Here is a 24451-nt window from a genome sequence, read left to right on the forward strand (position 1 = left end):
AGAAGACTGAGGAGTCTTCTGCCGCCGATTCTGGACCTCTTCTCGTTTCAGCATCTGCAAGGGGGCCGGCGGCGAGGCTCCGGTGACCATCCAGGCTGTACCTGTGATCGTCCCTCTGGAGCTAATGCCCAGTAGCCAAAGAAGCCAATCCATCCTGCACGCAGGTGAGTTCACTTCTTCTCCCCTAAGTCCCTCGTTGCAGTGATCCTGTTGCCAGCAGGACTCACTGTAAAATAAAAAACCTAAGCTAAACTTTTCTAAGCAGCTCTTTAGGAGAGCCACCTAGATTGCACCCTTCTCGGCCGGGCACAAAAATCTAACTGAGGCTTGGAGGAGGGTCATAGGGGGAGGAGCCAGTGCACACCACCTGATCCTAAAGCTTTACTTTTTGTGCCCTGTCTCCTGCGGAGCCGCTATTCCCCATGGTCCTTTCAGGAACCCCAGCATCCACTAGGACGATAGAGAAATAATATTCCACAACAAAAAAAGGTGACATGTAATAAATACGGGCTCTCTCTCATGATCAATTTAGACCATAATGGAGGCTGAAATAAGTATTATTTACAGAGACGAGAATCGGACATGTTTTCCCAATGACACATTCTTGGTGTCACTATACTTGTGGTTAGATGTCACTATACTTGTGGTTAGATGTATCAAATCTTGGAGAGAGATAAAGTACTAACCGACTAGTGTCTGTCACGTTACAGGCTGTGTTTGAAAACGACAGGAGCTTATACTGTCTCCACCTTATAGCTCTCCGGGCTTTGATACATTTCCCCCTTGGAGATAATTTGAGAATTTAATACTGAATTCCTGGTTTTATCACCAGGAGCGTGTGGACAAAATTTCAGAGACATCCATTCTGAAGAAGAGGTCAATGTGTAACAAGTGTGTCACTGTACAAAGTATGGGTCCTCTGATGTTCATGCAAATCTGAGTTATTCCTGAAGCACTCATCACACTGGGCACACTGGTACCGTTTCTCTCCAATGTGAAGTCGCTGGTGAGCAGTAAGGTTCGTCTTCCGCCTAAAACATTTCCCACACTCCGAACATGGAAACGGTTTCTCCCCTGTGTGCATTCTCTGGTGTGAAACTAAGGTTGATTTCATGGTAAAACATTTCCCGCACACAGGGCAGGAAAATGGCTTCTCGCCTGTGTGAATTCTCTGATGCAAAACCAAATAGGATTTTATACCAAACGTCTTCCCGCATTCCGAGCAGGCAAATTCCTTCTCTCCTGTGTGAATCTTCTGATGTTTGATGAGGTTCGCCTTCTGCGCAAAACATTTCCCGCACTCGGTGCACAAAAATGGCTTTTCTCCGGTGTGTACCTTCTGGTGTTTGAGAAGATGGGCCTTCCCCACAAAACTCTTTCTGCACTCAGAGCACGAATAGGGCTTTTCCCCAGTGTGGCTTCTTTCATGTAAAACTAGACTACTCTTCTCTGTAAAACATTTCCTACACACAGGACATGGAAACGGCTTTTCGCCTGTGTGAATTTTCTTATGTTTGAGGAGATTGGCTTTGCTGACAAAACTTTTCTCACATTCGGGACAGGAATAGGGTTTTTCACCGGCATGGATTCTCTTATGGTAGAGGAGACTTGCTTTAGTGAGGAAACATTTTCCGCATTCCGAACATGAGAACTGTTTTTCTCCTGTATGGATTTTTTGGTGTATGAGAACACTCGCTTTGCGGACAAAACATTTCCCGCAGTCCGGACAAGGGAATGGCTTCTCTCCCGTGTGACTTCTCTGGTGCACAACAAAGTCCGTCTTCAGTCGAAAACATTTCCCACATTCCGGGCAGGAAAACGGTTTCTCACCGGTGTGAATCTTCTGGTGTATATCCAAGTTCGATTTCTGCCTGAAGCTTATTCCACATTCAGGGCACGTATGGGGTTTCTCCTCGGTGTGGACTTTCCTATGCTTGTAAAGGTATTGTTTCCGTGTAAAACATTTCCCGCATTCGGGGCAGGAAAATAGCTTGTCATCCGCGTGGACTCTCTCATGTGCGAGAAGATGCGCATTGCTGGTAAAACATTTCCCACATTGAGAACATATAAACTGTCTCTCTTCCGTGTACATTTCCTGATGATCCTCAGGGTCGGATGATGTATCTGTACTGAAGTGTTCTGGGGGCACACTGGGAGTATTGCTAGCGGCAGCGTTAAACCTCGCTCTACCACCATCTTCGTTAGGGGCTGGAGATCAAGGGAAATAAGACAAAGTCAACAGGGACCCAAATTACAGGTTAAAATACATGAACATGAGTCATAGGGATTAATTTACTAAAGATTCTAAGGTAGGCATTTACTAAGCAGTGATAAGAGCGGAGAAGTGAGCCAGTGGAGAAGTTGCCCCATCAACCAATCATCAGCACTGTATAATTTTCTAGTATGCAAATTACAGATCTTACTTCAGTGCTGATTGGTTGCCATGGGCAACTTATCCACTGGCTCACTTCTCCGCTCTTATCACTGCTTAGTAAATGTCCCCCTAAAAATGAAAAGTGGTGATGTTGCCGATAGTAACCAATCAGATTCTGTCTAGCATTTTCTATCGGCAACATCTAGTAAATGGGCCCCATGGTGTCTACTTCTGGTAATAACAAAACTAATACTGAACAATAAGACACAGTACAGCAGGGGCCTCCAGTCACAGTGGAACTACACATCCCAGCATGCCCTGCCACAATTTCCTGGGATATGTAGTTCCACTGCAGCTTGAGGCCGATGTAACAGGCTACATCAGTGGCTCTGAACCTGAACACGTTCTCCCAGCAGGTCATGTTTTGAGGATTTCTGTCTGTGGAAGCAGGTGATACAATTACTGACCCAGCAAAAAAAATCATCTCACCTGTGCATGATTAAAGACATCCACAAAGAATAGAGAGGGCCCTGCTCACGAGACTGGCACTGTAGCTATGGTGTACCAATGTGAGCACTATAGGCAAGAGCAGGGTAGGCACAGATAAAGAGGTTGGTTCTCAGGATGCGTTTACAGATGGGAAAGCGGGAGGAGCGGCCCAGGCCAGAACTAGCAGTAGCCTCTAATGCTTTTGACATACCCACAATCAATGATAGAATTATGGAAAAAAGAAGATACAGTAATGGCATTATTAAATGACATCCACTGCATAAACCATCAGCTTATGTTCTGTGGTCTGTACAACAGTTGTTAGGAATGTGGTCTGTGTTCTGGTAACTATTAACTGAGACAGGTGTCAGTCACATTAGTAAAGTATTGGTAGTGACAGTCTCCCAGGGGATAGAAAGAGGAAGGTGGAGAGAGAAAGAGGTAACGGTAGAGGGAGAACAATATGAGCAGGGGCACAGAATCATAGGTTTGCATGATAGAAAACCTCTGACAGTACAAGGAAGAGCAGTGGTTAGCATTACTGCCTCACAGCACTGAGGTCATGGGTTCGATTCCCACCATGGCCCTAACTGTGTGGAATTTGTACATTCTCCCTGTGCTTACGTTGAGTCCCTCCGGGTACTCCGGTTTCCTCCCACACTCCACAAATATACTGGTAGGTAGATTGGCTTCCGACAAAAAAATGGAACTTGCACCTGCACTATGGCGACACTACCAAGCCCCGCCCACAGAACAGACCTTTTTTGCAAGTGCTACTAGCCACCTCCCCGGCACCGCCCTGGAACACCCATCACTTTTCCACAGCATTTCTGATACTGGACATCTTGATCGCAACTTTTTTTGCGTGCAAACTGCTTAACGCACGCACCGTAGGAGGTTTTAGGAGTTTCCACACATGCACAGTTGGCAAAAATAAAGAAATCGCTCAACTACTTGAAATTCGGCATTGATTGCTGCTCTGAAGCCGACCCTCATTATACGGGACAACGTGTGGATCATTCCTGTATTTGGTGACTAATACTCACCTGCGCTGATTTCTGTAGGGATTTCCTCCTCCTTAATGTTTATGCATACGTCCTCTTCTTCCACAGCTGCTTGGTCAAAATCAACCACGACAATATTCAGATTTTCTTCCTAAATAACACACACACACACACGCAATAATAACATCAGTAATTCCTAACAGTCTTGCAAGCTTTAACCGATCGCTAAATGGGCTTTTACTTATGTGAACACAAGAGTAGTGTACTACTAATAGAGGAAAAATAAATCCATGCTACTCTTTTATAGGATATCATCTACAGTACAGTATATGTTACGTATTTTCATTCTTTGATATAAATATACTTTCTCATACTTGGATGAGGGCCCGGGGAAAGTCATTTTCATTACCATTGCAGACAATTAAGGCTACGTCACAAGTCATCTACTGTGGCTCAATATGAAGAAGACACATAGGGGTCTATTCATGAAGCAGTGAAAAGTGTGGAGAAGTGAGCCGGTGAAGAAGTTGCCCATGGCAACCAATCAGCATTAAAGTAACAGTTATAATTTGCATACTGTACAATTGTACGGAGCAGCTGATTGGTTGCCATGGGCAACTTCCCCACATGCTCACTTCTCCACTCTTTTCACTGCTTCGTGAATAGACCCCATAGAAAGCAGTAGTATTATTTACTAATGTCTCATTCTTCTTCTTTACATCTATCAAGCTTACATCCTCTCCCAGAGTAAGGACAAATAACATGGCACAGATATGCGAGACCCATTTTCTATGTGCTGCAGTTACCTTAATGTACGTGTCCGGTTTGAAGTCTTCCTCTGTAGAATCCTGTGAGTTATCAGGGCTGGGGCATCTCTGTGGTGAACTACTGTTACTGGAACCATCTGTAGGAAGCACACGCAGTGACTGAATAGGTCTACTTGAGATGGCAATCCATATAATACAATGTACAGCCACAAATATAGGATTGGGTATGTGTTATCGCCACTGGGGATTCCGGGGGTTCAGCATACCAACCGGGGGATCCCGGCGTTGGAATGCTGGGAGGTGAAGGGGACGACGATGTGAGCGCAACAAGCCCCTTACGGGCTCGCCACAGGCTCTATTCCCACTCTACGAGTGTCATGGACTAGTCCTGGCTAGTCAGTATGCCGACTGTCGGGATTTAGAGAGGCGGCAGGATGTAGCAGTCGGTAATGTGACTGGTGATCTCTTGAGCATGGGTCACATGACTACGTCCCCAAAGATACATAGGGCTCTTTGGGGGAGACCTATCAAACTTTCAAAGAGTGGACAAGTTGGCCGTAGTAACCAATCACATAGTATTTATCAAGTACATGCCGTAAAGTGATAGGCAGAAGCAAACTGGTTGCTGTGGACAACCTCTTCACTCTTTAGAAAGTTTGACACATTTCCACCTTCTGCACCTGGGTTAAAACAATGGGGCAATCACTTTGGAAATGGAGAGAAGAAGGCTGAAAGGGGAACAGACACATTGAGCTAGATTTACAACTTCTGCAAGCCGCTGACCCCCCTCTAATGTCTGAAGATCCCTTGTAGCTGGACTATTGGAATGTGGAGACAACCCATAGGAGACCAGGACCTGCCCCATAGAATAAATCACTGACACGGCCAATTACATTTTAAATATTATCCTGAATACATATTACAGCTTCCAGGCCTGGAGCTGTCTATAAGGATCCCCATCCAGGGTACCCAGTAAAAAGAAACAATGGACGGAGGGGGATGTAAAGGTTTTATCTGATAACGATGCGGCATGATGTACAATACCCAGGGGCTGGACATGGGAAAGAATCAACAGTGTCTCGGAAATGCCATAAAGGCAGGCCGAATAAGCTTTTGGAATGTAACAGATCCCATCTGGGCACTATCCCCTGTAGGTGATGGAGAACCTTCAACTGTCTACAGAGGTGGTAAGGATCCCTTCCTGCTCGGACCATTGTTTACTCACCTGTGTTTCCATCTTCAGGAATGTCGTCCTCCTTATACAGCTGTTCATTTTCTGTAAAACTTTCCTCTATGGTTTTGCGGTCACTCAAGATTTCTCCCTAAGTGTCACACAATATAATAAAGAGGTCTTATTAAATTTATTATTACACCTAAACATACAGTGTGTTATGGCAACCATATGTTTGGGTACTAACAATGTAATCTACAGAACCTGGTAATCTTGAGGTATAATGTCATCTTCTGCCGTACAGTCCCGTGAAGGAAGAGGACTGGGGCATCTCTCTGGTGTATTTCTGTCACTGGGTCTACCTGTAGGAGACGCTCATGAGTTAATACATTATTTACATAGGACCGATAAGATAATGTGTATATTAGTGAACTGCACAAAGATCAAATTGACATGTCTATAGGCGCAATATACACATGGGGGCGCTCTTTGAAAAAGGTCTCATGAGTATTCCAAAGCATGAGACTGAGACAGATCAGAGAGGAAGAAAAAAAAACTCTGCCCGCTGCAGATGGGGGCGAGGGTGTTTTGGGGGTTAAGGAGCTCACTACATCCCGGCAGGGGGGTTCCGGCCAGCACTGCTATACACCACAGTAGAGAGTTTTTCAAGCAGCAGAGTTTGTTTCAGAGTTTCTCACTTATTACCAACATATTTTCTCTATCGTCCTAGTGGATGCTGGGGTTCCTGAAAGGACCATGGGGAATAGCGGCTCCGCAGGAGACAGGGCACAAAAAGTAAAGCTTTACGATCAGGTGGTGTGTACTGGCTCCTCCCCCTATGACCCTCCTCCAAGCCTCAGTTAGATTTTTGTGCCCGGCCGAGAAGGGTGCAATCTAGGTGGCTCTCCTAAAGAGCTGCTTAGAAAAGTTTAGCTTAGGTTTTTTATTTTACAGTGAGTCCTGCTGGCAACAGGATCACTGCAACGAGGGACTTAGGGGAGAAGAAGTGAACTCACCTGCGTGCAGGATGGATTGGCTTCTTGGCTACTGGACATTAGCTCCAGAGGGACGATCACAGGTACAGCCTGGATGGTCACCGGAGCCTCGCCGCCGGCCCCCTTGCAGATGCTGAAACGAGAAGAGGTCCAGAATCGGCGGCAGAAGACTCCTCAGTCTTCTTAAGGTAGCGCACAGCACTGCAGCTGTGCGCCATTTTCCTCTCAGCACACTTCACACGGCAGTCACTGAGGGTGCAGGGCGCTGGGAGGGGGGCGCCCTGGGAGGCAAATGAAAACCTATTTTGGCTAAAAATACCTCACATATAGCCTCCGGGGGCTATATGGAGATATTTAACCCCTGCCAGAATCCACTAAAGAGCGGGAGACGAGCCCGCCGAAAAAGGGGCGGGGCCTATCTCCTCAGCACACAGCGCCATTTTCCTCACACAGCTCCGCTGGTCAGGAAGGCTCCCAGGCTCTCCCCTGCACTGCACTACAGAAACAGGGTAAAACAAGAGAGGGGGGGCAAAATTGTGGCAAAATTATATTATTAAAGCAGCTATACAGGGAGCACTTATTATAAGGCTATCCCTGTCATATATAGCGCTTTTTGGTGTGTGCTGGCAAACTCTCCCTCTGTCTCCCCAAAGGGCTAGTGGGGTCCTGTCTTCTTTAAGAGCATTCCCTGTGTGTCTGCTGTGGGTCGGTACGTGTGTGTCGACATGTATGAGGACGATATTGGTGTGGAGGCGGAGCAATTGCCAAATATGGGGATGTCACCCCCTAGGGGGTCGACACCAGAATGGATGCCTTTATTTATGGAATTACGGGATAGTGTCAACACGCTAAAGCAGTCGTTTGACGACATGAGACGGCCGGACAATCAATTAGCACCTGTCCAGGCGCCTCAAACACCGTCAGGGGCTGTAAAACGCCCTTTGCCTCAGTCGGTCGACACAGACCCAGACACAGGCACTGATTCCAGTGGCGACGGTGATGAATCAACCGTATTTTCCAGTAGGGCCACACGTTATATGATTTTGGCAATGAAGGAGGCGTTACATATTGCTGATACTACAGGTACCACAAAACAGGGTATTATGTGGGGTGTGAAAAAACTACCTATAGTTTTTCCTGAATCAGATGAATTAAATGAGGTGTGTGATGAAGCGTGGGTTGCCCCCGATAAAAAAATGCTAATTTCAAAGAAGTTATTGGCTTTATACCCTTTCCCGCCAGAGGTTAGGGCGCGCTGGGAAACACCTCCTAGGGTGGACAAGGCGCTCACACGCTTATCAAAACAAGTGGCGTTACCCTCTCCTGAGACGGCCGCACTTAAAGATCCAGCAGATAGGAGGATGGAAAATATCCAAAAAAGTATATACACACATACAGGTGTTATACTACGACCAGCTATAGCGACAGCCTGGATGTGCAGTGCTGGGGTAGCTTGGTCAGAGTCCCTGATTGAAAATATTGATACCCTGGATAGGGACAATGTTTTACTGTCTTTAGAGCAAATAAAGGATGCATTTCTTTATATGCGTGATGCACAGAGGGATATTTGCACACTGGCATCACGGGTAAGTGCTATGTCCATTTCGGCCAGAAGAAGTTTATGGACGCGACAGTGGTCAGGTGATGCGGACTCAAAACGGCATATGGAAGTTTTGCCGTATAAAGGGGAGGAGTTATTTGGTGTCGGTCTATCGGATTTGGTGGCCACGGCTACAGCCGGGAAATCCACCTTTTTACCTCAAGTCACTCCCCAACAGAAAAAGACACCGACTTTTCAACCGCAGCCCTTTCGTTCCTTTAAAAACAAGAGAGCAAAGGGATATTCATATCTGCCACGAGGCAGAGGAAGGGGGAAGAGACTGCAACAGGCAGCTCCTTCCCAGGAACAGAAGCCCTCCCCCGCTTCTACAAAAGCCTCAGCATGACGCTGGGGCTTCTCAAGCGGACTCGGGGGCGGTGGGGGGTCGTCTCAAGAATTTCAGCGCGCAGTGGGCTCACTCGCAGGTAGATCCCTGGATCCTGCAGATAATATCTCAGGGGTACAGGTTGGAACTAGAGACGGATCCACCTCGCCGTTTCCTGAAGTCTGCTTTACCAACGTCCCCCTCTGACAGGGTGACGGTCTTGGAAGCCATTCACAAGCTGTACTCTCAGCAGGTGATAGTCAAGGTACCTCTTTTACAACAAGGAAAGGGGTATTATTCCACTCTATTTGTGGTACCGAAGCCGGATGGCTCGGTAAGACCTATTCTAAATCTGAAATCCTTGAACCTGTACATAAAGAAGTTCAAGTTCAAGATGGAGTCACTCAGAGCAGTGATAGCGAACCTGGAAGAAGGGGACTTTATGGTATCCTTGGACATCAAGGATGCGTATCTCCACGTTCCAATTTACCCCTCACACCAGGGGTACCTCAGGTTCGTCGTACAGAACTGTCACTATCAGTTTCAGACGCTGCCGTTTGGATTGTCCACGGCACCTCGGGTCTTTACCAAGGTAATGGCCGAGATGATGATTCTCCTTCGAAGAAAAGGCGTATTAATTATCCCATACTTGGACGATCTCCTAATAAGGGCAAGGTCCAGAGAACAGCTAGAGATGGGATTAGCACTGTCTCAAGAAGTGCTAAAACAGCACGGGTGGATTCTGAATATTCCAAAATCCCAGTTAATTCCGACAACACGTCTGCTGTTCCTAGGGATGATTCTGGACACGGTTCAGAAAAAGGTTTTTCTCCCGGAGGAAAAAGCCAAGGAGTTATCCGAACTTGTCAGGAACCTCCTAAAACCAGGAAAGGTGTCTGTACATCAATGCACAAGAGTCCTGGGAAAAATGGTGGCTTCTTACGAAGCAATTCCATTCGGCAGATTCCACGCAAGAATTTTCCAGAGGGATCTGTTGGACAAATGGTCAGGGTCGCATCTTCAGATGCACCAGCGGATAACCCTGTCTCCAAGGACAAGGGTATCTCTTCTGTGGTGGTTGCAGAGTGCTCATCTATTGGAGGGCCGCAGATTCGGCATACAGGATTGGATCCTGGTGACCACAGACGCCAGCCTGAGAGGCTGGGGAGCAGTCACACAAGGAAGAAACTTCCAGGGCGTGTGGTCGAGCCTGGAAACGTCTCTTCACATAAACATTCTGGAACTAAGAGCAATCTACAATGCTCTAAGCCAGGCAGAACCTCTGCTTCAAGGAAAACCGGTGTTGATCCAGTCGGACAACATCACGGCAGTCGCCCATGTGAACAGACAGGGCGGCACAAGAAGCAGGAGTGCAATGGCAGAAGCTGCAAGGATTCTTCGCTGGGCAGAGAATCATGTGATAGCACTGTCAGCAGTGTTCATCCCGGGAGTGGACAACTGGGAAGCAGACTTCCTCAGCAGACACGACCTTCACCCGGGAGAGTGGGGTCTTCATCCAGAAGTTTTCCACATGCTGGTAACCCGTTGGGAAAGACCAATGGTGGACATGATGGCGTCTCGCCTCAACAAAAAACTGGACAGGTATTGCGCCAGGTCAAGAGATCCGCAGGCAATAGCTGTGGACGCGCTGGTAACGCCTTGGGTGTACCAGTCGGTGTATGTGTTTCCTCCTCTGCCTCTCATACCAAAAGTATTGAGAATTATACGGCAAAGAGGCGTAAGAACGATACTAGTGGTTCCGGATTGGCCAAGAAGGACTTGGTACCCGGAACTTCAAGAGATGATCACGGAAGATCCGTGGCCTCTACCTCTGAGAAGGGACTTGCTTCAGCAGGGTCCCTGTCTGTTTCAAGACTTACCGCGGCTGCGTTTGACGGCATGGCGGTTGAACGCCGGATCCTAAAGGAAAAAGGCATGCCGGAAGAAGTCATTCCTACTTTGATTAAAGCAAGGAAGGAAGTAACCGCGCAACATTATCACCGCATTTGGCGAAAATATGTTGCGTGGTGCGAGGATCGGAGTGCTCCGACGGAGGAATTTCAACTGGGTCGATTCCTACATTTCCTGCAATCAGGATTGTCTATGGGTCTCAAATTGGGATCTATTAAGGTTCAAATTTCGGCCCTGTCGATTTTCTTCCAGAAAGAATTGGCTTCAGTTCCTGAAGTCCAGACTTTTGTTAAGGGAGTGCTGCATATACAGCCCCCTGTGGTGCCTCCAGTGGCACCGTGGGATCTCAATGTTGTTTTGGACTTTCTCAAATCTCATTGGTTTGAACCACTAAAAACTGTGGATTTGAAATATCTCACATGGAAAGTGACCATGCTACTAGCCCTGGCTTCGGCCAGGAGAGTGTCAGAACTGGCAGCTTTATCTTACAAAAGCCCATATCTGATTTTCCATTCGGACAGGGCAGAACTGCGGACTCGTCCGCATTTTCTCCCTAAGGTGGTGTCAGCATTTCATCTGAACCAGCCTATTGTAGTGCCTGCGGCTACAAGCGACTTGGAGGACTCCAAGTTGTTGGACGTTGTCAGAGCTTTAAAAATATACATTTCAAGGACAGCTGGAGTCAGGAAATCTGACTCACTGTTTATACTATATGCTCCCAACAAGTTGGGCGCTCCTGCGTCTAAGCAGACTATTGCTCGCTGGATTTGTAGTACGATTCAGCTTGCACATTCTGTGGCAGGCCTGCCACAGCCAAAATCGGTAAAAGCCCACTCCACAAGGAAGGTGGGTTCTTCTTGGGCGGCTGCCCGAGGGGTCTCGGCATTACAACTCTGCCGAGCGGCTACGTGGTCGTGGGAGAACACGTTTGTAAAATTCTACAAATTTGATACCCTGGCTAAGGAGGACCTGGAGTTCTCTCATTCGGTGCTGCAGAGTCATCCGCACTCTCCCGCCCGTTTGGGAGCTTTGGTATAATCCCCATGGTCCTTTCAGGAACCCCAGCATCCACTAGGACGATAGAGAAAATAAGAATTTACTTACCGATAATTCTATTTCTCGGAGTCCGTAGTGGATGCTGGGCGCCCATCCCAAGTGCGGATTATCTGCAATAATTGTACATAGTTATTGTTACCTAATTCGGGTTATTGTTGTAGGGAGCCATCTTTCAGAGGCTCCTCTGTTATCATACTGTTAACTGGGTTTAGATCACAGGTTGTACGGTGTGATTGGTGTGGCTGGTATGAGTCTTACCCGGGATTCATAAATCCTTCCTTATTGTGTACGCTCGTCCGGGCACAGTATCCTAACTGAGGCTTGGAGGAGGGTCATAGGGGGAGGAGCCAGTACACACCACCTGATCGTAAAGCTTTACTTTTTGTGCCCTGTCTCCTGCGGAGCCGCTATTCCCCATGGTCCTTTCAGGAACCCCAGCATCCACTACGGACTCCGAGAAATAGAATTATCGGTAAGTAAATTCTTATTTTTTGTATAAGACTGTTTGTTCTTTAGACAACTAGGGACAGGAGGATAAATTCTACTTAAGGGCACATTGAAAAAAAATCAGGCCTGAGGGCCTTAACAGGCCCCTATTTAAGGCCCTCGGGGGTCTATTCATGATGCAGTGAAAAGAGAGGTAAAGTGAGCCAGTGGAGAAGTTGCCCATGGCAATCAATCAGTGCTAAGGCAACATTTATAAAATGCATTCTATAACATTATTCGTAGCAGCTGATTGGTTGCCTTGGGCAACTTCTCCACTGTCTCACTTCTCAACTCTATGCACTGCTTCATGAATAGACGCCTTAATCAGCCCATAAAATGTGTTTTTTTTCCATCAGAGCACACAGTTATAAATATATAAGCCATTTGCTGTGCTGCCTTTGTGCAATAATATAGTGCATCTGGTGCTCACAATCTTAATTGGCGAGTTTTCAACATCATATTGCAAAATAGTAATAGTGATATACTCCTCTTTGGATGAAAATACTCCTTAAAAATGTGAAGAAGAGTATTTTTATTATGTTGAAAAAAACCTAGGGCAACCACTGCCACATATATTTGACTGGTTTCCTAATCAATATTTTTTTTTTCTATTATATTATTATGTAAGAGACAAATCTAATTTATTCTTACAGAAAAAAATGTAATACATTGATCATGCAAAATGGTATTGAGAGAAAGTAATTTACCTAGTGAAATATGAGGTCGATGCTTCTCTGTCATGATGTCCTCGTACAGATCCTTGTGTCCCTCTAAATACTCCCACTCCTCCATGGAGAGATAGACAGTGACATCCTGACACCTTATAGGAACCTGCCACACACAATGACACAGTCATCACCCAGACACATCCCCTGGTGTTACTGTATAATGCCCCATTCCCAGCAGTCACCTCTCGAGTCATCACCCAGACACCTCCCCTGGTGTTACTGTATAATGCCCCATTCCCAGCAGCCACCTCTCCAGTCATCACCCAGACACCTCCCCTGGTGTTACTGTATAATGCCCCATTCCCAGCAGCCACCTCTCCAGTCATCACCCAGACACCTCCCCTGTTGTTACTGTATAATGCCCCATTCCCAGCAGTCACCTCTCCAGTCATCACCCAGACACCTCCCCTGGTGTTACTGTATAATGCCCCATTCCCAGCAGTCACCTCTCCAGTCATCACCCAGACACCTCCCCTGGTGTTACTGTATAATGCCCTATTCCCAGCAGTCACCTCTCCAGTCATCACCCAGACATCTCCCCTGGAGTTACTGTATAATGTCCCATACCCAGCAGTCACCTCTCCTGTCATCACCCAGACACCTCCCCTGGTGTTACTGTATAATGCCCCATTCCCAGCAGTCACCTCTCCAGTCATCACCCAGACACCTCCCCTGGTGTTACTGTATAATGCCCCATTCCCAGCAGTCACCTCTCCAGTCATCACCCAGACACCTCCCCTGGTGTTACTGTATAATGCCCCATTCCCAGCAGCCACCTCTCCAGTCATCACCCAGACACCTCCCCTGTTGTTACTGTATAATGCCCCATTCCCAGCAGTCACCTCTCCAGTCATCACCCAGACACCTCCCCTGGTGTTACTGTATAATGCCCCATTCCCAGCAGTCACCTCTCCAGTCATCACCCAGACACCTCCCCTGGTGTTACTGTATAATGCCCCATTCCCAGCAGTCACCTCTCCAGTCATCACCCAGACACCTCCCCTGGTGTTACTGTATAATGCCCTATTCCCAGCAGTCACCTCTCCAGTCATCACCCAGACATCTCCCCTGGAGTTACTGTATAATGTCCCATACCCAGCAGTCACCTCTCCTGTCATCACCCAGACACCTCCCCTGGTGTTACTGTATAATGCCCCATTCCCAGCAGTCACCTCTCCAGTCATCACCCAGACACCTCCCCTGGTGTTACTGTATAATGCCCCATTCCCAGCAGTCACCTCTCCAGTCATCACCCAGACACCTCCCCTGGTGTTACTGTATAATGCCCCATTCCCAGCAGTCACCTCTCCAGTCATCACCCAGACATCTCCCCTGGTGTTACTGTATAATGTCCCATTCCCAGCAGTCACCTCTCCAGTCATAACCCAGACACCTCCCCTGGTGTTACTGTATAATGTCCCATTCCCAGCAGTCACCTCTCCTGTCATCACCCAGACACCTTCCCTGGTGTTACTGTATAATGCCCCATTCCCAGCAGTCACCTCTCCAGTCATCACCCAGACACCTCCCCTGGTGTTACTGTATAATGCCCCATTCCCAGCAGTCACCTCTCCAGTCATCACCCAGACACCTCCCCCCTGGTGTTACTGTATAATGCCCCATTCCCAGCAGTCACCTCTCCAGTCATCACCCAGACACCTCCCCCTGGTGTTACTGTATAATACCCCATTCCCAGCAGTCACCTCTCCAGTCATCACCCAGACACCTCCCCTGGTGTTACTGTATAATGAACCTAATTCCCAGCAGTCACCTCTCCAGTCATCACCCAGACACCTCCCATGGTGTTACTGTATAATGCCCCATTCCCAGCAGTCACCTCTCCAGTCATCACCCAGACACCTCCCCTGGTGTTACTGTATAATGCCCCATTCCCAGCAGTCACCTCTCCAGTCATCACCCAGACACATCCCCTGGTGTTACTGTATAATGCCCCATTCCCAGCAGTCACCTCTCCAGTCATCACCCAGACACCTCCCCTGGTGTTACTGTATAATGTCCCATTCCCAGCAGTCACCTCTCCAGTCATCACCCAGACACCTCCCCCCTGGTGTTACTGTATAATGCCCCATTCCCAGCAGTCACCTCTCCAGTCATCACCCAGACACCTCCCCCCTGGTGTTACTGTATAATGCCCCATTCCCAGCAGTCACCTCTCCAGTCATCACCCAGACACCTCCCCTGGCGTTACTGTATAATGTCCCATTCCCAGCAGTCACCTCTCCAGTCATCACCCAGACACCTCCCCTGGTATTACTGTATAATGTCCCATTCCCAGCAGTCACCTCTCCAGTCATCACCCAGACACCTCCCCTGGTGTTACTGTATAATGTCCCATTCCCAGCAGTCACCTCTTCAGTCAGCAGCTGAATGATCTTGTTGGTGAGTTCCAGGATCTTCTGCTCATGGTCTCTCTCATGTATCAGCGAGTGAGGTGGAGGCTCCGTGATGGGGCTCTGGGTGCTACTCCATCCTCCGGACACTTGGGGGCTGCTGCTGGAGGTCACACGTCCGCTTAACGTCTCCTCCACTACTGTGTATTTCTACATAAAGAAGGACTTGTATTGATAATGTTATAGAGAAATAATGCTTTCCGCGATGTATCTGCCTTGTTCCTTAAACAATTTAGAGAATATCTGTAGAGTCTAGTTATCATAACGTCTAAGGTCGATAACATCAGAAACCCACACTCTCTATGGGATTTAAATACATTCAACATACACTGCTCAAAAAAATAAAGGGAACACTAAAATAACACATCCCAGATCTGAATGAATGAAATATTCTTATTAAATACTTTGTTCTTTACATAGTTGAATGTGCTGACAACAAAATCACACGAAAATTATCAATGGAAATCAAATTTATTAACCCATGGAGGTCTGGATTTGGAGTCACACTCAAAATTAAAGTGGAAAAACACACTACAGGCTGATCCAACTTTGATGTAATGTCCTTAAAACAAGTCAAAATGAGGCTCAGTAGTGTGTGTAGCCTCCACGTGCCTGTATGATCTCCCTACAACGCCTGGGCATGCTCCTGATGAGGTGGCGGATGGTCTCCTGAGGGATCTCCTCCCAGACCTGGACTAAAGCATCCGCCAACTCCTGGACAGTCTGTGGTGCAACGTGGCGTTGGTGGTTGGAGCGAGGCATGATGTCCCAGATGTGCTCAATTGGATTCAGGTCTGGGGAACGGGCGGGACAGTCCATAGCATCAATGCCTTCGTCTTGCAGGAACTGCTGACACACTCCAGCCACATGAGGTTTAGCATTGTCTTGCATTAGGAGGAACCCAGGGCCAACCGCACCAGCATATGGTCTCACAAGGGGTCTGAGGATCTCATCTCGGTACCTAATGGCAGTCAGGCTACCTCCGGCGAGCACATGGAGGGCTGTGCGGCCCCCCAAAGAAATGCCACCCCACACCATTACTGACCCACTGCCAAACCGGTCATGCTGGAGGATATTGCAGGCAGCAGAACGTTCTCCTTGGCGTCTCTAGACTCTGTCACGTCTGTCACATGTGCTCAGGGAGAACCTGCTTTCATCTGTGAAGAGCACAGGGCGCCAGTGGCGAATTTGCCAATCTTGGTGTTCTCTGGCAAATGCCAAACGTCCTGCACGGTGTTGGGCTGTAAGCACAACCCCCACCTGTGGACGTCGGGCCCTCATACCACCCTCATGGAGTCTGTTTCTGATCGTTTGAGTAGACACATGCACATTTGTGGCTTGCTGGAGGTCATTTTGCAGGGCTCTGGCAATGCTCCTCCTGTTCCTCCTTGCACAAAGGCGGAGGTAGCGGTCCTGCTGCTGGGTTGTTGCCCTCCTCCACGTCTCCTGATGTACTGGCCTGTCTCCTGGTAGTGCCTCCATGCTCTGGACACTACGCTGATAGACACAGCAAACCTTCTTGCCACAGCTCGAATTGATGTGCCATCCTGAAAGAGCTGCACTACCTGAGCCACTTGTGTGGGTTGTAGACTCCGTCTCATGCTACCACTAGAGTGAAAGCACCGCTAGCTTTCAAACGTGACCAAAACATCAGTAAGAAAGCGTAGGAGCTGAGAAGTGGTCTGTGGTCACCACCTGCAGAACAACTCCTTTATTGGGGGTGTCTTGCTAATTGCCTATAATTTCCACCTGTTGTCTATTCCATTTGCACAACGGCATGTGAAATTGATTGTCAATCAGTGTTGCTTCCTAAGTGGACAGTTTGATTTCACAGAAGTGTGATTGACTTGGAGTTACATTGTGTTGTTTAAGTGTTCCCTTTATTTTTTTGAGCAGTGTATTACCCAATATCTCAAACATAACATCTCAGACTCCTCAATATTAACATTTATCTCAGGGTATCACTTTAAAGCGCAAGTAATTTTTACACAATAATACGTTTTCCGAAAATATCTATTTCTGAGCTGAGTAAGTGGTTGCATCTGAGGCGACCACAACAGACTGGGTTTTACCCTGAGAATGGTCGCATCTGATGCAACCAGTCAGGAAGATCACTGTGCGGCTGCTGAAGACAATCTTCCTGCAGCTGCTAGTATCCAAAAATCGTATTGTGTATGTTTTAAATAAACATTCTTAACCTAATTCAATCACAAAAAAGCCGACAATGCCTGTCCTATTTCCTAAAAAAATATTAGCCAGCTCAGTGGTTAAATGAGGCTGACTAGGTTCCCCAAGTGTTCTCTCACTCTTGCCCACCTTTGACGAAACAATCAGGAAGTGAGCAGACTTCCATGGCGAGAATGCATGGTTTGAACTCATGCAGAACTGGCACATAATGGGCAGAAATGACACAAAACAAAAGTGCACCAGCCTCCACATTGGCAGCATATGAGATAAGTTTATCATCATGTTAGAAGACACTTTGGAACAAGCTCTTTGCCTGAACATATCATTGCGGAACTTTTTCTATGTGAGAAGGTTCCTTCCCACACCCATTCCAGTCATCACGCAAGTCACACTACACACACAGGCATAGTACCCACCATCAACCCCTGTGTGAATTGGTGTATTCATACAAAAGACTACAAAATCACCTTTAGACTTATATCAGACCTCACCCATATGTGGCCCGAAGGATGTGGGAGAAGTTACAGTTGTCTACAATGCGGTAACATGTTGCCCATTTCAACAAAGTAGCAGTAGAAGATCAGATAAATGCTGCACAATTTTACTTTTTGGTTTGTACGTGGGCATAGCTTGGTGTAGTGTTTAGCATTAGGAATAAAAAAAATATACGCAACAACCTGAAAATGTGGGGTTCTACTAACACTCTGCAGGCCCCTGTTGTTGTGAATGAGGGGTCTAGTCATAAAGCAGTGTAAAGTGTGGAGAAGTGAGCTAGTGGAGAAGTTGCCCATGACAGCCAATCAGCAATGAAGTAACATTTATAATTTGCATACTATACAATTGTACGGAGCAGCTGATTGGTTGCCATGGCACCTTCTCCACAGGCTCACTTCTCCACTCTTTTCACTGCTTCATGAATAGACCCCTGAGTAAACATCACTGTGATATTCCCAGAGCCCCGCACCTTTCCTGTCAGCAGGTAGATGATCTCCAGGGTGAGGTTTAGTATCCTCTCAGTCATGTGACTCCTGTCCTTGTTCATCCTGGTGACACTGAGAATGGGCTTGCGTGCTGAAGCGAGAGCCGACCTTGAAGTGTCAGACAAATATAATGCATTGGGTAATGTGATGAAATATGGTAACTGTAGATCTGGAAGTAGCGAAGAGCCCTGGTGTAATAGGGGTGACACCTAGGAACAGGAACAGTACATTAAATGGGCAACTAATGGTATTTCTAAATATGTTAGATAAATACCACAATGTATATTTTCACATTCATGTAAAAATGATTGACGAATTTATAAACAATTTCATAACAGACTTATCTTTATTTATGCAAATATAGAGATAATTGTTAAAACTCTATTCTGTTTGCTGTGTTTCCTAGTAGTATGATTCTCTGCCACCAGGGGTCTCCAGGCCTCCTGTTTTGTGACAGTACTGGATCTTTTGAGAGTTGCTGCTCTTTTGACAGGTGTCAGGTGGTTCATTCATTACAAGCATGAACTACACCTGACACCTGCCTATTTAGTCTGCTTGATCCCAGCATTTACTGCTGGATCATCAATGTTTCTGGTCTTGTGTGCCTGCCAAGCTAAGGAACTTCTGCCATTCACCAGGTTACAATTCTCTTCATTTACTTTGCTGCATATCAGGAGTTTATCTATGCTGCCTCTGTATCCTCCCTCAATAAAAATCCATAGACTATATTATTATAGTAACAGTGGGGCAGATGTTTTAACCTGGAGAAGGCATAAGAAGTGATAAACCAGTGATATGTGCAAGGTGATAAACATATCAGCCAGTCAGCTCCCATATGTAAATTAGCAGTTAGGAGCTGATTGGCTGGTGCGTTATCACCTTGCACATATCACCGCTTTACCACTGGTTTATCACTTCCTTATGCCTTTTACAGGTTAATACATTTGCCCCAGTGTACTTTAGTTGTCTCCTATCCATCTCTTTATCAGTTTTCTGCTCTCAGTGAGTCACAGGAATCCTGACCTGAGTCTTGCCTTTAGTGTCTTCTCACTAACACCAACCTGACCAGCTATGGAGACTTTCTCTTGCAGACCAGTGCTCTGCCTTCTCATACCGGGTGGTCTTCAGTATGCCGAATGTCGGGATCCCGGTGCACAGTATATCGGCGCCGGAATCCCGACACCCGGCATACCGACATATATTCTCCCTCGTGGGTATGCTGGTCGCCGGGAGCCCGGCCGCCGGCATACCATACTACACCCCTCATACCAACAGGATCATTGACTGGCTATTGCTTTGTAGTTATTGTCGCAACACCACTCGTCACTTTCACCCTCTCTCTTAGCCAAACCAACAGCAGAATGTCTCATTGCTGGGTGTGACGGACCACATCTGCAGAGTAAATAGGAAATAAAGTACTCCAAAAATGATGCTTAAGCATAAAGATGTTTATTTAGCACATAGATGCATTATGGGGGTCATTCCGAGTTGTTCGCTAGCTGCGTTCGTTCGCTGCGATCAGGCAAAAAAAAGGCACTTCTGCGCATGGGGCGCAATGTGCACGCGCGTCATACTAATACAACGAACAATGTAGTTTCACACAGGGTCTAGCGATGCTTTTCAGTCGCACAGGCAGCCGCAGAGTGATTGACAGGAAGGTGGCGTTTCTGGGTGTTCGAAAAAATGCAGGCATGCCAGCAAAAATGCAGGCATGGCTGGCCGAACGCAGGGCGTGTTCGTGACGTCAAAACAGGAACTGAACAGTCTAAAGTGATCGCAAGCGCTGAGTAGGTCTGAAGCTACTCTGAAACTGCACAAAATTATTTTGTAGCCGCTCTGCGATCCTTTCGGTCGCACTTTTGCTAAGCTAAAATACACTCTCAGTGGGCGGCGGCATAGCGTTTGCACGGCTGCTAAAAACTGCTAGCGAGCGAACAACGCGGAATTAGGGCCCATATGACTTTTCTGTGGGCTACAAATGAACTATAATATTAATAATCATCCGTACTGCATATCAGAATTACGTGGGTTTAATATGAGGTGAAATAAAATTATACCTATCGCCATATAATATGGACTGATGTAAATAAGGGGAATAAAATTATCTTTACACCATATGGTGTGGGTTAAGGTGAATTATATAAATACAATCTGTACTCCGCATGATGTAGGTGCAAGGGATACAGTCATTAGGTCGACACCACTTAGGTCGACGGTCATTAGGTCGACCACTATTGGTAGACATGCACTAGGTAGACATGGTCATTGTCGACAGGTCAAAAGGTCGACATGAGGTTTTTTAAAAAAAAAAAAAACAATTTTTGGACTTTTCCATACTTTACGATCCACGTTGACTACAATTGGGAACGGTAACCTCTGCCCGAAGCATGGCGAGTGGACGCGGTGCACTAATTGGGTTTCCCCGTTACTTTACGAAGAAAACGACACAAAAAAAATGTAAAAAACCTCATGTCGACCTTTTGACCTGTCGACTTAGTACATGTCGACATAATAACCATGTCGACCTAATGACACTGTTGACCTACTACATGTCGACCTAATGACTGTCGACCCAACGACCCATACCCAGGTGCAATGTAAATGATAGGAGTAAATACCATCTATACTCTCCATAATGTGTGTGTGCATATATATATATATATATATATATATATATATATATATATATATATATATATGTTATTATTGTGCCTAGTTAGTATTGCCCTTTAATAATATGCAGGTATGGACAGGTGAATATTTTTGCATCCTACTTTCTAACCTGTAGAAGTTATTGCTTGGTAGACATATGGTCCTGAAAAGAAAAATCTGGGGAAGATTAGCAGAGACATAATATCAGCACTTACCGGGAGCAACAACAGCTTCTCTCCCCCCACCCCTTTTTTCCTCTTTACACACCGGACCAGGAAGTTGCTCTTAGACGTGTACTTCCTGGGTAGATGCTAGAATCAAGTGGGCTAAGGGACCTTTTCCGTAAGGGGGAGGAGTTACGACGCAAGGGGGAGGAGCTAGGCCAGCGGGATAGTTCCTCTACTATCCACGCCACCAACTATTACCTTTAGTAATTAGGTGGTGAGCGAAGCGGAGCGGAGCGAGCCACCGTGCCCGAAGCGTGGCGAGCGAAGCGAGCCCGCGAGGGTACTTTTCGGGTACCCTGTTCGCACGTAGCTCCTCCCCCTGGTGACGTAGCTCCTCCCCTCAATACGTCACAAGGTCCCTTCAGCCCCTCCGATATAGAACCAACCTCCGTACTTCCTGGTTATGCGTTCCAAAGCCTGCTTCTGCGTTCCACCTACTACCTGGATTTGCGTTCCACCTTTTTCCGAGATCTGCGTTCCATCAGCAGGCTCCCTGGATTGCAGATTGGATCGGCTGCAGCCAGCGCTGGAGAGGTTGGAGAATTGGGACTAGACAAGATAAGGAAAACATAAATGCAACACGGAACCAGAGTTTTGCTGCCACTGATGTAAGCTGCTGCCAGAACTGGTATTATATATTTATTCTCTCTATAATCATATGAGGTTCTAGTCTAGATTTGATGCTGATGTGTGGTGATGATGATGATGATGATGATGATGATAATGATAATGATAATAATAATGTTGTTGTTGTTGTTATTATTATTATTATTATTATTATTATTATTATTAACAACAATAATAATAATTATTATTATCATTATTTTATTTTGGGGTTTTAATTGCTTATCTTTTGGATAAGGTCCATTGTAGCATTTGGGGGGTAATTCAGATCTGACCGAAGATGTGCTAAATCTAGCACATCTACGATCAGTTACTCTGACATGCGGGGGGACGCCCAGTACAGGGCTACATTTACACTTGCAGCTCATCGTCAAGAGACCCCAATATTCTGCAGTTATATGTACTCACCTCCCAGATAATGTGCGGGATGCGCTAAATGGAGAATGCGGTAAACCCCTGTTTACCGCATTTTTCTAATGTACTAAGCCCCCGGCCTCCAGGACAGTGCAGCGGAAAGGATCGCCAGCCAAAGCCTATGGGCTTCTCTCCGCCGCGCTGGAGTAAGGGATCCAGCATGCCCCGCGGCCGCACCCGTCACTCTGTGCATGCGCAGACTGACTCCCGGGCCGAAACCCGGAAGTCATGGAGCCGCAGAAGATCGCGAAGGCAAGTCTTATTAGAAGAGCTGTCCTTCGTAATGCTAATTGCATATGTAAGTACATATGCAATTAGCATCGTGACGAATGGCGGCGATGTCATTTAGTACATCCTGACCATAGAGGGCAACATCTTTACAGGGCTGGCTTGTGAGCCTCACCCAACTAGGCCTTTTATAGCCTCTACTAGCTGAATACCCGTGCTTCGCTACGGGATGTGGATGGTAAAATAGAATTATAGTTGTTCGTTAATTGACGTTGGTTATAGATCTAGTATATAGGCGATCTTGCTTCCCTGACCCACTTTGTGTAGTGGCCGGACCCCTTTTTGGTATCCCAAGGGACCCTGCTCTTCCCACTATACAACTCTCAGTGTGGCTTCTTGCTGCCTCCATTCCCCTCCTCACATCATGTGAAATGATCAATTTATTTACAGTTTCTTATATAGCGCAGCACATTATGCTTCTCCTGATATACTCTGTGCTGCTGGGGAACCCTGCTACTTCCACTTTATAACAGTCAGTGAGTGGGTATGTGCTACCTCCATTCCCCTCCTGACATGTCACTGCTTCTGTCACATGCAGCCCTGTCCTGCCTGACATATCATGCATCTCCTAATGTACTCTGTGCTGCTGGAGACCCTGCTCCTTCCACTATATGACAGTCAGTGTGTGGCTTCCTGCTACCTCCATGCCCCTCCTCACATCATGTCACTGCTACTGTAACATGAAGCCCTGTCGTCACTGACAAATCATACATGTCCTGATATAGTCTGTGCTGCTGGCCCACCCCTAGGGGTGCTAGAGGTGTCTTTCCCCCACAGTGTTTGTTCCCAGATTGTAAGTCATATGTGTACCAAGTTTGTTGTAAATTGGTCCAGGCATTCCAGATTTATGCTGTCTGCTGAAATACTCTATGCTGCTGTCCAACCCCTTAGGGTGTTAGGGGTGTGTTACCCCCCACAGTGTTTATTCCCAGAGTGTAAGTCATATGTGTACCAAGGTTGGTGTAAATTGCTGCAGGCATTCCAGAGTTATGCTGGAACATACATATATACATAAATAAATACATACATACACACATCCATTGTTGCGATTTCCGTGGATGAGCAGTGACATTTGTAAAACCTGGGACCTAAGGAGAAGCTACCTGCCAAGTTTCAAGATTGTAGGCCTTGTAGTTTAAGAGATTTTGTGATGAGTCAATCAGTGAATCAATCTCCTTTTTTGCTATATATATATATATATATATATATATATTGGTCCAAACGGGAAGCAATAAAAGGCACTCGGAGGGGCAAAGAAAACAAAGTACTCAAATTATGATTAATCGACGTTTCGGAGCTGACGCCCCTTTATCAAGACATATCATACACAAATAAAACAACACACTTACCCACATTAAATAGCAGCGGGTCCCAGTCTCACATGCCCTCCGCGCGTCGCCCAGCCGAAGGTCCTCCCGCATGACGCGCTTCCTGGCCGCTGCTTCCCATGGTCGTCAAGGCAACCCGTTAGCAACCCGTTAGCTTGCGTTGCACAGTATATATATTGAAAGCTGCCATGATAGCACCAGTGGTTCTCAAACTCGGTCCTCAGGACCCCACAAGGTTCACGTTTTCCATGTCACCCAGCAGCTGCACTATGTATCACCAACTGTCACATTTTAAAAATCTACAGGTGACCTGCAAAACATGAACTGTGTGGGGTCCTGAGGACCGAGTTTGAGAACCTGTGAACTAGGCGAAATATTTTGAAACAGAAAAGAAACATGTCAACCCTTTTCTGTACATAGTACCACGATCAGTG

At 46.7% G+C, this 24451-nt stretch overlaps 1 protein-coding gene across 2 annotated transcripts; it reads right to left on the reverse strand.

The window, feature by feature from the left end:
• Positions 1–425: 425 nt before the first annotated feature.
• Positions 426–21543, reverse strand: LOC135054864 (oocyte zinc finger protein XlCOF22-like). 2 transcript variants are annotated; one of them, XM_063958268.1, is made up of 9 exons: positions 21352–21543; positions 18469–18592; positions 15276–15467; positions 12886–13009; positions 6070–6167; positions 5860–5956; positions 4674–4771; positions 3910–4018; positions 426–2208 (listed from the first exon to the last, which is right to left on the reverse strand). In XM_063958268.1, exons 2-9 carry the CDS (start codon positions 18544–18546, stop codon positions 878–880), a joined length of 2127 nt encoding a protein of 708 aa, XP_063814338.1. In that variant the 5' UTR covers positions 18547–18592; positions 21352–21543; the 3' UTR covers positions 426–877. The 2 variants fall into 2 exon arrangements, with proteins under 2 accessions (XP_063814338.1, XP_063814337.1); XM_063958267.1 differs by having other exon boundaries at positions 18469–18693; positions 21352–21542.
• Positions 21544–24451: the final 2908 nt, after the last annotated feature.

The sequence above is a fragment of the Pseudophryne corroboree genome, chromosome 3 (genome assembly GCF_028390025.1).
Source record: "Pseudophryne corroboree isolate aPseCor3 chromosome 3, aPseCor3.hap2, whole genome shotgun sequence".
Lineage (NCBI taxonomy): Eukaryota > Metazoa > Chordata > Amphibia > Anura > Myobatrachidae > Pseudophryne > Pseudophryne corroboree.